At 35.1% G+C, this 16775-nt stretch overlaps 1 protein-coding gene across 1 annotated transcript; it reads left to right on the top strand.

Moving 5' to 3' along the window:
• The first annotated feature begins 452 nt into the window (after positions 1-452).
• Positions 453-1700, top strand: LOC114291761 (ubiquitin-like-specific protease ESD4). The gene is made up of 6 exons (XM_082922036.1): positions 453-550; positions 668-805; positions 888-997; positions 1098-1164; positions 1273-1369; positions 1509-1700. Exons 1-6 carry the CDS (start codon positions 482-484, stop codon positions 1541-1543), a joined length of 516 nt encoding a protein of 171 aa, XP_082778162.1. The 5' UTR covers positions 453-481; the 3' UTR covers positions 1544-1700.
• The last annotated feature ends 15075 nt before the right edge of the window (positions 1701-16775 follow it).

The following is a 16775-nucleotide window of genomic DNA, read 5'->3' as shown; positions in this document are numbered from 1 at the left end:
TTCACAACCCAAGATTCAATTGTGAGTGGCAGTCGGTATAGCAGTATGCAAGGGTCCTTAGTGCATCAAATCTTTAGTTAGTGTACGTATATTACTGAATGCAACTGTATCAAATCATTCTCTCATTTTCTAATTTCTTGTATTTTGTATTCTAAAAAACAAATTGCTTCCCTAAACATTTATAATTTTCAAGTGCTTTATGTGGTTCAAGCCATCCCCACACCCATGCAGAGAATAAAAAAAAAAAAATTAGCAAGATAAAATATGAGAAAGTGAACCACAACATAGCTAAAACCAAAGCAAGTAAAACCAGTTAATAAAGATATTCAACCTTCTAACTGTACACCTAAAGTGAGACTTGAAGCAGCAAAGGAGCTATACATAACCATGACATCGTTTTTTTTTTTTTTTTTTCTACAATAGTCCCAAAAATAAAATAAAAAGCAATGTCATTTTTATTATCAATTCGTATGGTGCCACAATGAAAGATATAGTAGAAGATTATTTTGGAATTTACAGATACACTGGCCCCCTTCATGCTTGTGAGGAGGTAACATGATAAAATACTACTATTACCCAATTTCCAAATTTACCATGCACAATAACATTTGATCCATGTTATGTATTTATTTATTTTTTGCATGTACATTCGACGTTATATTTTTAGATTTACATGCCCTTCAACCATGGGGAAAACCACTGGTTGTGCTTGAATGTAAACATGGAAAAACGGGTTGCCTATCTATTCGACTCCAGCAGATGTATTGACACCGATGAGGATCGAAAAAATCAAGCTACATTATTGGTAATAGAATAACCATTATGATACCACTTGTATCCACTTTTTTCTTTCTTGATCTATGTCCCTTACTACCTACCACCAACAGGTACAATCATTGCATAAGTTGCTTCAATATGCGCATGGAGAAGATTATGTTCAAGATGTTAGTTCGTTTGCATTTCAATGGTTGGAAGACATGCCACGCCAAGACAACAGGTAATACACTACATTATCGTTCTTAATTTTTAAATAAGCATTAATGTTATAATCTCTAAGTTCGTTGACTCTATTGTTACAACTACACTCATTCCTATAGCTATGATTGTGGTCTTTTCGTCATCAAATATATGCAAGGGAAACCTTTGCCTTTGGGTGTAATCAAGGTACTTACATTTATACCCAACTGTCCACTTATCAGTGTCTTATGTTTTATGAAGACTAATTTTATTATGTGTGATGTTTTTACGTACTCACTACTTTTGGCATGTAGTTTTGACTATTTGCATAGGGCTCGCCTGTTACTTGATCTTGTGATATACAAGCATAATTCAGCTCCTATTGTTGCTGATATCGCGCAATATAAAGCTGGTGATGCTCTATTCTTTTTTTATTTTTCATAAGTTCGTACAATCAATGACGTTATCGCATTTCTTAAACTCATGAACTTTGGGTTTATAACTCAACCTTTGTTACAAAATTATATTCTCAAGTGTGCTATCTTGTGCAGAACTCAGAGCTAGGGGTGAATTGAAACGGAAGTAGAGGCTATACGACTTTTGTGATCTTGAAAGAAGGAAAGATAGTGGATAAGGTTGTGGGAGCGAACAAAGACGACTTTGATTTTAATTGATGTATTTAAAATTTGAACATGAATTGTTTCTATTCTTGGGTATGCAATGGATTGTTTTTTTATTTTTAATTTGAACATGAATTTTGCTTTCAAGCTTTAGTTTATTTATTAATTTAATATACATCAATTATTAGTTCTTAATAATCGTTTATGACAGGTATAAATATCTATCGCTATATTTAAATGTCAAGCTTAGCACAATTAAAAAGAAAAGAAAAGGCTATGGCGGCGTTTTTTAAACGTTCCTATATCCCAGCCCCAACGGTTGGATTTTTAAAATGTATAAATATCTATGACGGCATTTCAAAAGCATCGCTAAATATCATAGTGACGTCATAGTACTGTTAGGGTAGGAAATTTGGCGGCATTTTTTAAACGCCACAAAGCTATAGCGACGGCTGCATTGTCAGCGTTTGGTACAAAACGTCACAAAAAGAATTAGCGACGTTTTTAATACCTATAGTGGCGTTTTTTAAATGCTGCTAAAAGTACATTTTTCAGCAGTGAGAGCTGTGCTTGTATTGACCATTTTCTTCATTGAGACATGTTTATTGCTTTACAGGTTAGTGGAATGCCAACGTTTGGTATTCCTGTTCAAGATGGTGGCATTGGTTTTCACCATAAATTTCAATTGGATAGATTTTGACCATAAATTTATAATCTTATTTTAATTTGATCCAATTAATTATAATTTTTAATTTGTTTTGATAGAAAATGAATACATGTGTCATGTTTTTATAATAAAAATATAAATTTATTCAACTTAGGTGGGAGAGGGTTGTTTGCGTGGGTGAATAAAGTTGGTCATTGCACCAAAGCACTGTCCTGTCACCTTTCTCTATCCTTTTCATTGCTGTAAAATAACGCCACTTTCTAAACATGTAGTAATTATTGACTTCACTTTACATATCATCAATGCAGGATAAAAGGCAAAAATTATTCAGTAGCCACTTTGTGGCATTACCGTAATGGTTGTGGTGGCTAAAATGACAATTTGGCCATTTTCAAGAGAATATTTTATGGGAAAAAACGATCGAATAATGACATTCAATTTTCTATATGCACTTGCTGTTGCGCGTTTGCTTCGACAATGAGCAAAAACACTAAACAATATAGCCTTTGCTAGTGCAACTGTGGTCTAAAATTTGGCAAATGACCTCTTTTAAATGTTGTGCATCTCACACTGATGAGAGCTACTCTTGAGGTTTAAGTAATTTGATTTCTTCTTAACCATTTTGATTTTAATGTATTTAAAATTTGAACATGAATTGTTTCTATTCTTGGGTATGCAATGCATTGTTTTTTATTTTTAATTTTGCTTTCAAGCTTTAGTTTATTTATTAATTTAAATAAACATGAATTGTTTCTATTCATTTTTTATTTTTATTTGAACATGAATTGTTTTTTTTTTTAAATTAAATTTTTCCTTTCCTTAACAAATCCAAAAACCAAAAAAGATATCACAATTCAGGCTTCTCTAATTTTCCGTTGCTATATTATTTCAATCACTTCACAAAATAATTATATGTATCCCATACCTAAAATAAACGTAAAAGAGATAAAATATGAATAACAAAAACACATTTAACAAATTCCCAGTCAAGAGTAAATTCAGATACTTCGCAAAATCTAATGTCAAGAATGGCAGAGGCAGCTACTTCTATAAATTAGAACAATACAGTGTGTGATACCAAATGACAGTTTGGCCATTTGCAAGGTAGTGTAGGATTTCTTACAACCTCATTTGGTGAATGATAATTCCTTATAAAATTCTTTCTTCAAGGAAAAAAAGAAGTGCGCATACAAAATATGAACTTCCATACAGCAAAACAAATATCCATCAACCATCATTTAAGAGTATTTATACAAAATACTAACAGATTTAAGTCCTCAAAAAAAAATGTAAAAAAAATCTTAGTTTAGCTTCCAATATCACCCGCTCGATCATATTAACTATTACCCACAACAACACCTGCAGAAACAAATTATATTGTCGTTAAGGTTCACTTGAAATCTATGATTCAAATCATAACAAATTAAATTTTGATATATTGGTCATTACACACTCTTTTGTCATTTTCTGTTCGTAAATTATTTATTTCCATAATCAAGTTGTAAACATCATAATCAGTTATGACATCTAAATGTTCTAGCTAAAATCTATCTTGGCATATCAAGAAATTAGAATTAAGCAGCCACACATAAAATTTGCAAAGCAAATGTAAACAAAATGAACATAATTTGAACTAAAAAGATGCCATAAAAGTAATCACCTAGAGACGTATCCGCATCAGTGAACGCTGAATTTTGGACAACTTGTGCATCGCGACTACGCAAGTCATTAACATCCTTGCTCAACTGCACTGGAGACGTATCTACATTAGTGACAAAAAGTCGTCTCTTCACAGGGTGGATCTTACACGGCCTCATATTATTCCTGGGACGCTTCGGTGTAAAAGGGGTGGGAGTACCAATTGGATCATAATCATCGTATTCCTCAAACAAATTGCTACCCACTTGTCCCGTTTTATGATCGTCTAGATTAATAGCAGGAAAATGGAAAAATAGAATCAATCAATGTCGTACAATTCAAAATCAATATTTAAATAAAGAGAATTCATAAGAAAAAGACCTATTAATTCATTACAAAAAACAAAACGACTACGAAGTATATTCATTACCAAATCAAAATGAGAATTTTCAAAAATACTATAGATATAATCTTTCATCTTATAGATCTATTAATTATGAAAATAAGAGGGACCCATATATTTATGGATCACCATTCCAAGTAAATAAGAATCAAGAGAGTTCTTATAATTACAACACACATAAACATAGGGGCAAATTTTTTGATCACCATTCCAAGTAAATAACAAATTTTAAAATTCGCTAAAGTTATCAAAGCAAGTTATAACAATCAACTGTTCAGCTTGTGATGTATTTGCCCTAGAGTTCTTTCTTTTCAAACATGTACATTTCTCTGCTCCCTCAAAATTATGTTTATTTTTGTCGTGGGTGGGAAGCAAAAGTATCAATTCAGAATTTCCAGACATTTACATGTCATTCAACAAATTTGAGTTCAACCAAAAATGAATTCAATCTCTCTCTTGTGACATCATCTCCCTCTAAAAAAAAGACAGTACACCCGCAAGTATCCTACTATCAATTAAAATAAACAAACAAAATAAAAGCACACCTGTCAGTGCCCTACTATCAATTAAAATAAACAAATAAATAAAAAAAGACGGCACAAATAAATAAAATAGCACACCCGCCAGTGCCCTGCTATCAATTAAAATAAACAAATAAATAAAAAAAGACGGCACAAATAAATAAAGTAGCACACCCGCCAGTGCCCTGCTATCAATTAAAAGAAACAAACAAATAAAAAAAGACGGCATAAATAAATAAAGTAGCACACCCGCCAGTGCCCTGCTATCAATTAAAAGAAACAAATAAATAAAAAAGACAGCACAAATAAATAAAATAGCACACCCGCCAGTGCCCTGCTATCAATTAAAATAAACAAATAAATAAAAAAAGACGGCACAAATAAATAAAGTAGCACTCCCGCCAGTGCCCTGCTATCAATTAAAAGAAACAAATAAATAAAAAAAGACGGCACAAATAAATAAAGTAGCACACCCGCCAGTGTCCTGCTATCAATTAAAAGAAACAAATAAAAAAAGACAACACAAATAAATAAAGTAGCACACCCGGCAGTGCCCTGCTATCAATTAAAATAAACAAATAAATAAAAAAGACAACACAAATAAATAAAATAGCACACCCGTCAGTGCCCTGCTATCAATTAAAATAAACAAATATATAAAAAAGACAGCACAAATAAATAAAATAGCACACCCGCCAGTGCCCTGCTATCAATTAAAATAAACAAATAAAAAAAAAAAGACAGCATAAATAAATAAAATAGCACACCCGCCAGTGCCCTGCTATTAATTAAAAGAAAATAAATTAAAAAACACACCTGCTAATGCAACCGCTAGAGACGAAGGGATGGAGGAGGTACAGCTTTACTTCTACGTTAAGATGGAGAAATTGAGGACCTATAACAAACAAAAACAGAACATTGAAATAGAGTTAGTAAAAAAGACAATACGTAATGAAATTAATGATTGTGGGGAGAAAAGAAAGAATCTAGGTACGAAAAATATTATTTTGCACATCTTTTGACATTAACAAACTGCATAAACAATAACAAAGATGAAAGTCTACTACCTTTGTTCAAAGTCTCAATAACCATTACATAAATAAACACTTAAACAAATGTACCACAACCAACCGTTTGACCACTTCAACAAAAAATTAAATAAAAATAAACAAATGTTCTTATAATTACATTCAACACACATTTTTCCTTTCCCTTTCCCTTTCCCTTTCCATTTCCAAATCCCTATCTAAATCTATGATCCAAACATAACATTAAGGAAATATGATGGTTTCTAGGGATGGGCGCGGATCGGTTGCGGCCACGAAACCTCCAATCCGCCATCCGTCCGCCAAATTGGCGGATTGGAGAAAATCCATCCGCATCCATCCGCCAATGCGGCGGATGCAGATTGAGCGGATTGGCGGATTGGCGGATGGATGCGATCGGTTTGGCGGTTTAAAATTTTACAAATTTTTGACATAATTTAACATGTACACTTTCAAAAAAAATTACTAAATTAATGTGCACTTAATTCCTCAACCACCACCTATGTGCAATGCATACATGAACACTGCAGCTAGGTTGTTTATGTGTGCATGAGCAGGGCTCAACTATTGTAAGTTACATGTTAAATTGAGAGTAACCTGCTCATGCTCATTTGTAATAACCTAAGAAAAGAGACAAATTCAAAAGAACCTAAGAAAATCATATAAAATAGGTGAGCAAAGGAGCACCTGGAAACAACACCTTACAAAAAAATATAAAAAAACAAAAAGGTAGAAACAACTGTATGCAGTTCTAAGAAATAAAAAATCAGCTGAAACTGTGAAGCTTCTAGCTGCACATTCCCTACCAATTAATCTGACACACAACACTAGCAGCACAAAAGTAAACATTACTTCAACTCTAAAGCCACAAACCTTAACTAGATGCATTCACATTTCTCTGATTTGTGCATTTGAGGAATGTTAAAAGCCAACCCGGCTGCACAGCATCACCGGAGGAAACAAACAGAGCTATCTGCATCACAGAGCAAAAACCAAAACCAATTAAAGCCTGAGCTAATGTCATAACATGTAATGCAAAGTTGATTGCTCCAGCCCATTATACCAATCTGATGCACACACTTTCGAGACTAATAGCAAAAGAATTGCATGTTAAACTGCACAAGGTTGTCGAACAGTGGTGGAGATGTTTTCATCACTCTCACTTTGCTTTAAACACCTCAAGCTCACATTATTGACTTCAAGGGAAATTAACAAATACTCATTTTTAAACTATGCAAAGCACATTAATATGCACATGAGTATGTTTAAATAAGCTATCAATATTGGACCAAGAGCCAACAATAAGTAAAAAGGTAATACAATACTGAGATGATGTGCTGCCATGAACACACAATACACAGATTGGTTTGCTACTGAAGCAGAATCAACAACTTGACATATGATAGCCTCAATACACGTAAGATTTCAAATCAGTGACTGAAATCATTAGTGGAAAAAAAAAATATCCCAAATGATTTACCAATAATAAACAATGAATTTGCTCAAGCTTAGTTATACTTTTGTGACTTAACCAAAACAAATACTACATTATAAATTTAATCAGAAAGTGGAAAAAAATAGAGGACAAAGTTGAAAAACAAGCAAGTTAAAAAAAAACCAATCACAAGACACCAATGAGGAGGTCCCTTATTAGAGGTAATAGGAATTATTTTTAATTGTTTGGATAAGAGGAGAAAATTTAAAAAGATTTCGATGAAAAATTGATGAAAGGATTGGAGTAGTTAATATCAAATCAAACTGTTTACTCAAATTTGGAACCAAATTAGATGAAAAAATTGGTGAAGGGCTGAAAATGATCTTAAGCAAAAACTAATCTAAGAGCTAAATGGGTCTCAAGATAAGTAAAACAGAGTCCAAGTACAAACATTTGCATAACCAGATCACTTCAATATTACGCTACTATATATATAACATCACAAAAATAATTAAAACCTTTAATCAAAAAAAAAAATCTTTCAATAGATGAAATGAGAAGATTACCTTGGTTTACAAAACGTGAAATGAAAAAAAAAAGGAGGCAACACAGGGGGGGAAAAGGGGGAAAATAAGAGGGCGGGCAGGTCGGGTGAACAGATAGAATTGGCGAATTATCCGTGACCCGACCCGAACCCGAGAAAATGAAAAAAAATGGACCCGCATCCGTCCGCCATAGGTCACGCATCCACCCAAAGCTCGTCGGGTCAGGTAGGGTCGGGTCCATGTGGCGGGTCAGGCCATCCGCTGCACACTCCTAATGGTTTCAACATTATAGAAAGCAAAGCACATTCAAATAATTTTCTTCTTCTTTTGTGCTAGCTTATTATTTTCCAAAAAAATTCAAAATATAATATAAATGTGGGAGTGGATTTTCCAAATGATTTGAGCCAACATCAATCAATATGTTATAGTTACATGAAGTTATATATCATAAAGTGAGTAATTATAAATGACAACAACTATGGCTTTGGTTATAATTCTTGCTTAACATAAATGCTATTAGGTTCCCATATGAGAAAGTGGGAGGGGACCATAGTTGGTCGTCTTGTAAAAATGAATTCAATTTGGAGTTGTGGCCTGTTGCTATGGTGTGGCCTGTTGCTATGTTGTGGCCTGCTGCTGAGGTTTTACTAATCCTCTAAGACTGAAGATGGATGAAGCAACTGTAAAGAATGTTGGCAGTAATATGATTAGTAGCTATAATGTAATATATGATGTAGGTAGGTTTACAGATGGTCTTTTGATGTATATACAGTGGATACAGTTGGTCTTTTTGTTGCTTTGCTTCCTACCCTTGCGGGCTGTGCAAGGGAGGAGATATATTTCTAGGTGATTCATCATTGTAATTCTCCTACTTTTTGCGGGCTATGCAAACTTTTGTATTATGTGACTATTTTTGGGTGTCTAGGTTTGTGTTCAAAAATCCCATTTTTTTATTGGGAATATTGAACATTTTCTTAGGCCCTTTATAGTGCTGCTTTTATGTTTCTGGGACAGGGTTTTAAGTCTAACAGGTTTCGATGCTTGGCCTGCTAACCGTTGCTCTCTATGTATAGCTTGTGTTAGGTCCTGGGGTATTTCCCTTGTATTCTTGTATTTTCCTTCTTTTTTTTATGACTTATTCACCCAAAAAAAAAAAAAACAAACAAACAAACAAACAAATTCCTAGACTAGGTGACTCACATCGTCCCTCTTGCTCAAATGAAACGGGATGAAACAAATCATAAGTTTTTTTATTGATTCAAGGCAAAGAATAGCAAAATTCAAACAAGACAAAAAAAAACTTACCTTTCACTTTGTCTTTGCTTGGTGGCTGAATTTTTTTTTATAATTTTATAAATATTTATCATACACAACTTATCTCTAGTGAACATAGAGCTAAATTTCTTTTAGAATAATTTCTATCTTATTTTGTTGCGACAATATGACCAATCCAAAAGTGTCAAAGAGAAGCGATAAAAACCTCTATGATTCGGCTATTGAGTAGTCAGACGACTCTTCAATAACCCAATATGTCATTCACCAAATCTCATAACCCATACTCGTACGCTACGTGCAGTTAACTTGTTAATGCCATAATGGACTTCGACAAAAGACTTCCAATGCTCAACACAAAAGCACAAATACATCATCTATATGTGGATGAAATATTGCACAAATACATCATCTTGTAGGACAAATATCAGATAAATGAAAATCGAAAAAATAATTACATACTAATAGAGTATAGATATGTATTCGGTGCAAATGAAAATTAAATTTTGAAATTTGCAATTACTTTATCTATTTCTTATGTATCTGATAGTCTCTCATTCTTGTAAGAGACATAAGGGATGTAGACCCTAAAATGAGATTGCCTTTTCATGAAAAGCATTGGATTCCATTTTAAAGACCAAATCAGAGTCATCAATCCCCCTTTTCTATCTTTGCCTGTTCCTATCAAATGCCTGACAAAAGCTGTCCTATAGAATTCACCATCCTAAAAAAGACTTTTGTTTATCTGAAATTTTGTTAGAAATTAACCTAAACTGATATTACTGTTGAAAAAGGTACCCTACATTACTTGCCATTCAATGGAAAGAAAATATGTATTGAACATTTTTTACATCTCAAAAAGAAGATAATCACACATGACAGTGCCAGATTAATGACATAGGTGAGCTCACAAATTGCCCAACATATTCATTACTTCAATTCTTGTATAGTTCTCTACAATTCCCTCAAAAACCAAAACAAATAGATAATTCTAACCAATCCTAAAAGAGAACATGCTAAAAATTTAAAGAAGGTCGAGATTATGAACACTACACCGAAGGTCCAACAAATTTATAGCCTGGATTATGGAGGCCTAACCATTTAGATGAACTATCTTAAATGGGTTTGGTTCTTAGTCAAATCAGGGTTGAGAAGGCAGAATTTAAACAATCAATCCAACAGAAAAGAGTCATAGACAACTCAAAATGCAAGGTGAGGGGGGAAGAAAGAAAAGAAAGGAAAAGTAGCCCTAAACTAAAAGGTATATATCTCATGGACCTATTTTAGTAATCTCTGAACTGATTATAGCACAAACACTTCTTTTGTTTAACAAATTATTTGAATTAATAGTAATCTATGTTCCTAGTATGGTGCCTCAAATCATGATTCTTCAAAGTTGGGTTGCAGAACAAAAGTCCAATAAGCAAATAGGGTATGTTGAATGGGTTTATAAAGTAACATCAAAATATCCATTCATTTCTCAGTTTATACAATTCCCAGAAAATTGCTAAAGGTAATACATCCAAACCACTTTAATTTTGTTTCTCATAGGAAAATCAAGCAACCACAAGAGTAATTGTTAGAAAAATAAACAGATTTCAATAAGCAAATAAAAAATTAGTCTCATATCAGTTACATGGTTACAAAATTCAATTACCAACACATCAGATTTCACACAAGCCAAATTTCAAGTGTATATATATATATATATATATGGAATCAACACAACTAACAAACATAAAAAACCTAAACCTATTCAAATCATATTTTCCTAATTTTATAAACCAACCCAGTGAGTTCACAAAGGTGAAAGGGGCAGTTTCGAAGAAGGGGATTTCGGTCTAGGGTTTCATAGAATGGAGATGGAGAAACGGAGAGAAACAAGTAGCAGAGCGAGAAAGAGAGACATACATTGAGGCATGTAGCTTGCTAAAACGAGGAGGAAAAGAATAAACTCACTCTTCGGTGCTTGGCGAGAAGGAGCTCCGGCGAGATCCTATACAGATCTTTGTCAAACAGCTTTGGGAGCTTTTCTCCGTGGTAGAGGATGCGGCGGCGCAGGTCTCGGCCGTGGCAAGGGCAGAGAGAGAGAGAGAGAGAGAGTAATTTTTGAAGACGTTTGGGATGAAGAAAAGGAGACGTTTGGGATGAAGAAAGGGTCTGAGGGATTTGTCACGAGAGGAGGGAATTTTGATTTTCACAAAATTTGGAAATTTGGATGTTTGAAGAAAGGGTCTAAATTTTTGGGCGAAATTATTTGGGGGAATTATGTAATAATCATGATAAAAAAAATTAAAATAATTAGCGTCTTATAATAAAATAAATTATTAATTTATAATTTTATCAATTTATACTCAAACTTTTTTTATTTATTTTTAATATAAATTCTTATATATTTTTATTAAGTAAAATTAATAAAAAAAAATTTTACTCATCAATTACAAAATGTATAATCACACCATAAATTGGCGTAAACATAACAGACAAAATTTTAGAAACTATAAGGTAGTGTTTGGTAACGTTTACGTTTTTAGTTTATGTTTACAAAAATTTTATAAATTGATTTTTGTTTATTTTTAGAAAAACATAAATTACAAACGCGTTTGGTTTGAACAAATGCTTATAAAATTTTAAAAATATAAATTAAAAAATATGTTTGTTTAGGCCTAAAATATTTATATTTATTTTTATTATTATAACAATGGGATCACACACATTATAATTGAAAAAAGTTAATTAAAAAAATAATTGAAAAAAAAATATTAATTGGGAAAAAATATTAATTGAAAAAAAAATATTTGAAAAAAATAATTAATTGAAAAAAAATTATTTGAAAAAAAGTTAATTGAAAAAAAAATTATTTGAAAAATAATAATTTTAAAAATATTTATTTGGAAAAAAAAATTATTTCAAAAAAAATCATTTGAAAAAAATAATTGAAAATAAATTAATTGAAAACTGAAAACGTAAACTCATTTTTTGAGTTTACATTTTTTCCTCAAATTTATAAACTGAGACAATCATTTTGGTGTCGTTTGGTAACACTTACGTTTTCAGTTTTCTGTTTATATTTACAAAAATTTTAAAAACTCAAATAAAAACTTGTTTGATAAAATTTTTGATTTATAAATCAGTGGTCTCAGTTTATAAATTGGGCCAAAAAATGAAAACACAAAAAATGTGTTTCCATTTTGAGTTTTGAGTTTTTTTTTTTTACCACCCAACACTAGCCACCACCCGTCACCATTTTCCACCACCGTCTTCCACCACCACCACCACCACTCACCACCCACCTGCCACCACCACCCACCCCTCGCCGTTGCCGCCGCCGCCGCTGCCGCCACCACCACCACCACCACTACCACCCACCTGCCATCCACCCGCCACCACTGACCACCCGCCACTACCATCTCCGCCATCTACTTGCCGCCACCTACTTGCCACCACTCACCATCCACCTGCCACCACCAGCCACCCACCACCCACCACCACCCACTCGCTACCACCTACCACCCGCCACCGTCACCCACCTACCCACTACCACCACTACCACCCGCCACCTACCCGCCACCACCCACCATCCGCTACCCACCGGCCACCACCACCCACTCGCTACCACCCACCACCCGCCACCGTCACCCACCGACCCACCATCACCACCCACCACTCACCCACCGCCATCCGCCACCCATCTGCCACCCCCACCCGCTACCCGCCACCATCACCACCACCACCCCCACCCACTCGCTACCAACCACCACTGTCACCCACCCACCCACCACCACCACCCGCCACTTACCCGCTACCACCACTCGCCATCCGCCACCCACCTGCCACCACCACCCACCACTCGCCACCACTACCACCACTACCCACTCGCTACCACCCACTACCCACCACCCGCCACCGTCACCCACCCACCCACCACCACCACTATCACCCACCCGCCACCACCTACTACCACCAGCTACCCACCACCCGCTGTCACCACTTTCTACCACCGTCTTCCGCCGCCACTTGCCACTACTTGTCATTTCTCACTCTTTTTTATATTTTTAAAATTTTTTAAACATTTTGTCAATTATTACCAAACGCGTTTGTAGTTTATGTTTTTCTAAAAATAAACAAAAACCAGTTTATAAAATTTTTGTAAATATAAACTGAAAACGTACGTTTACGTTTTCAGTTTATATTTACAAAAATTTTATAAACTGGTTTTTGTTTATTTTTAGAAAAACATAAACTACAAACGTGTTTGGTCATTGACAAAATGTTTTAAAAAATTTAAAAATATAAAAAAGAGTGAGAAATGGCAAGTGGTTGCAAGTGGCGGCGGAAGACGGTTGTGGAAATTGGTGACGGTGGGTGGGTGGGTGACGGTGGCGGGTGATGGGTGGTAGCGAGTGGGTGGTGGCAGGTGGTGGGTGGTAGCGGATGGGTGATGGTGGCGGGTGGTGGGCGGTAGCGAGTGAGTGATGGTGGTGGTGGTGGTGGTGGCAAGTGGGTGGCGGATGGCGGGTGATGGTGGATGGGTGGGTGACGGTGGCAGGTGGCGGGTGGTAGCGAGTGGGTGGTGGATAGCGGGTAGGTGGCGGGTGGTGGTGGTGGTGGGTGGGTGGGTGGGTGACAGTGGCGGGTGGTAAGTGGTAGCGAGTGGGTGATAGTGGTGGTGGTGGTGGGTGGTGGGTAGTGGTGGCAGGTGGGTGGCGGATAGGGGGTGGTAATGGGTGGTGGTGGCGGGTGGGTGGGTGGCAGGTGGCTGGTAGTGGTGGGTAGTTAGTGGTGTCAGGTGGTGGCTGGTGGATGATAAGTGGTAGTGGTAAGTAGGTAGCGGGTGGTGGTAAAACCTGAAGCTTGGTGTTCTTTGCTCGAGCAAGCTTTCGTTCGCTCGAGCGTGCTTCTGCGTTGCAGACCTGAAGCTTTGCATTGGTCGCTCAAGCAAGCTTTCCTTCGCTCGAGCGAGGTGACCTTTTGTTTCTGACAGAAAAGAGACAGAGAGAGATGAGAGATGGACGAGAAAGACAGAGAGAGATAGAGAGAAGAGAGATGAATGAGAGAGACAATGAGAAAGATAGAGAGACAGAGAGAAAGATAGTGAGATGAACGAGAGAGACAGAGAAAGATGAGAGAGATAGAGAAAAGAGAGATAAAGAGAAGAGATAAAGAGAAGAGAGATGAACGAAAGAGACAGATAGAGAAAAGAGATGAGAGAAGAGATAGATGAGTGAGAGACATAGGAAGAGAGAGAGAGACAAATAGACAGACAAATAGAGAGAGAAGAGTGATGAGTAAGAGAGAGAAAGAAAGAGAAGAGAGAGATAGAGATGAAAAAATAGATGAAAAGATATAGACAAAGAGAGAGAGAGAGAGAGAGAGAGAGAGAGAGAAAATAGCGAAAAGAGATAAACGAGAGAGAGACAGAGAGAGATGAGCGAGGGAGATAAAGAGAAGAGAGAGAGAGAAGAGAGATGAGAGAGATAAAGAGAAAAAAGATGGACGAGAGACACTGAAAGAAAAAGAGACAGACAGACAGACAGAGAAGAGTGATGAGTGAGAAAGAGAAAGAGAAGAGAGACAGAGACATAGAGAGACAAAGAAGAGTAATGAGTGTGAGAGAGAGAGAGAGAGAAGAGAGATAGAAAGATGAAAAAATGGGTGAAAAGAGAAATGTTCAAAAGAGTAAGACGACGTATGTGTGTCAAATTTAGTCAAATTATTAAAATGTATGTCTATGTGTATATAAATATTTTAAAATGTATATTTTTGTATTTACCCTTTTTATTGTATTTAGTAAATAAATCTAAAATAGAGATATGTGGTTAGTGGTTTTGAGTTGGTTATGATCAAAGTTAGGGCTTATGGATGAAAATGATGTTAGTTATAAGATGTGGTTATGAGATATGTGATGGTGGTTATGATCAAAATGGTATGGTTACGAGCCAAAAGGTATTGGTTATGAGATGTGGTTATGAGATATGTGATTAGTGGTTATGACTAAAGTGGTGTGATTATGAGGCAAAGAATGTTGGTTATGAGATATGTGATTAGTGGTTATGAGTAAAGTGGTGTGGTTATAAGCCAAAGAATGTTGGTTATGAGATATGTGATTAGTGGTTATAAGTAAAGTGGTATGGTTATGAGCCAAAGAGTATTGATTATGAGATATATGACTAATGGTTATGAGATATGTGATGTTAATTATGATCAAAGTGGTGTGACTATGAGCCAAAGGGTGTTATGAGATATGTGATTAGTAGTTATGATATATGTGATGTTAGTTATGAGCCAAATAGTGTTGGTTATGAAATATGTGAGTAATGGTTATGAGATATATGATTGTTGATTATGAGATTTGTGATTTTGGTTATGAGCAAAGTGATGTAGTCATGAGTCAAAAGGGTGTTTGGTTATGAGATATGTGGTTATTAGTTATAAGATATGTGATATTGGTTATGATCAAAGTGATGTGGTTATAAGCAAAAGGGTGTTGATTATGAGATATGTAATGTTGGTTATGAGTCAAAGGGGGATTGGTTATAAGATGTGGTTATGAGCTAAAGAGGTGGTTATAAGCTATATGAGTATGGTTATGAGCTAAAGGATATTGGTTATGAGATGTAGTTATGAGATATGTGATTGTAGTTATGAGATAAGTGATTGTAGTTATGAGCCAAAGAGTGTTGGTTATGAGATATGTGGGTAATGGTTATGAGATATATGATTGTTGATTATGAGATATGTGATTTTGGTTATGAGCAAAGTGATGTAGTTATGAGTCAAAAAGGTGTTTAGTTATGAGATATGTGGTTATTAGTTATAAGATATGTGATATTGGTTATGATCAAAGTGATGTGGTTATGAGCAAAAGGGTGTTGATTATGAGATATGTAATGTTGGTTATGAGTCAAAGGGGGATTGGCTATAAGATGTGGTTATGAGCTATGGGGATTGGTTATAAGATGTGGTTATGAGCTATATGAGTAGTAGTTATGACATATGTGATTAATAGTTATGAGATATGTGATAGTGGTTATGATCAAAGTGGTGTGATTATGAGCTAAAGGATATTGGTTATGAGATGTAGTTATGAGATATGTGATTGTAGTTATGAAATATGTGATATTGGTTATCAACAAAATGGTGCTGGTTATGAGATATGGTTATGAGATAAGTGATGAGAGCTTATAACTAAGTTATGATTAATTTGATTCTAGTTATGAACAAATATGATTTTGGCTCATAACTATAAAAAGTGACCTGCTTACCAGGTCACTTTTAATGATGTGGCTCAATCTGAGCCATTGATTTTTGATGTACCATACATTTTTTAAACACAATGTACTATAGACTTATGTATGTCGATATTTTTAGTAGGGTATTACGGTTGTAAAACTTTCAAAACGTTAGCTCAATGGGCCATATCAATTGCGGACCAGCTCTGCTTTGGCCTTGATTCAATATGTGTGGCAAATCAGCCCATATGTATCTTGGGGCATTTGCCAATAAGTTCCATACATAAAATACAAAATCCATTTAATCCTAAAACAAAATACTTACACCAATTAGTCTTATATATTTTTAATCGTTACCAAAAACTCTTTTTTGATTTTTTATTTTTATCACTTTAAAAATGCTGCTACATCCAATGACTTCTATCAAACTCATCGAAAA

The sequence above is a fragment of the Camellia sinensis genome, chromosome 3 (assembly GCF_055761805.1).
Source record: "Camellia sinensis isolate YWXY chromosome 3, ASM5576180v1, whole genome shotgun sequence".
Classification (NCBI taxonomy): Eukaryota; Viridiplantae; Streptophyta; class Magnoliopsida; order Ericales; family Theaceae; genus Camellia; species Camellia sinensis.
The sequence above is the reverse complement of the archived record's forward strand: the minus strand, read 5'-3'. Positions and strand labels throughout refer to the sequence as shown.

What these genes read in the sequence shown, in the direction of transcription:
- LOC114291761 (XM_082922036.1), top strand. Translation starts at nt 482, where the DNA reads ATGAAAGATATAGTAGAAGATTATTTTGGAATTTACAGATACACTGGC. An exon ending in ATGCCACGCCAAGACAACAG is followed by an intron (nt 998 to 1,097) that starts GTAATACACTAC and finishes TCATTCCTATAG; the next exon opens with CTATGATTGTGGTCTTTTCG. An exon ending in TGCCTTTGGGTGTAATCAAG is followed by an intron (nt 1,165 to 1,272) that starts GTACTTACATTT and finishes TTGGCATGTAGT; the next exon opens with TTTGACTATTTGCATAGGGC.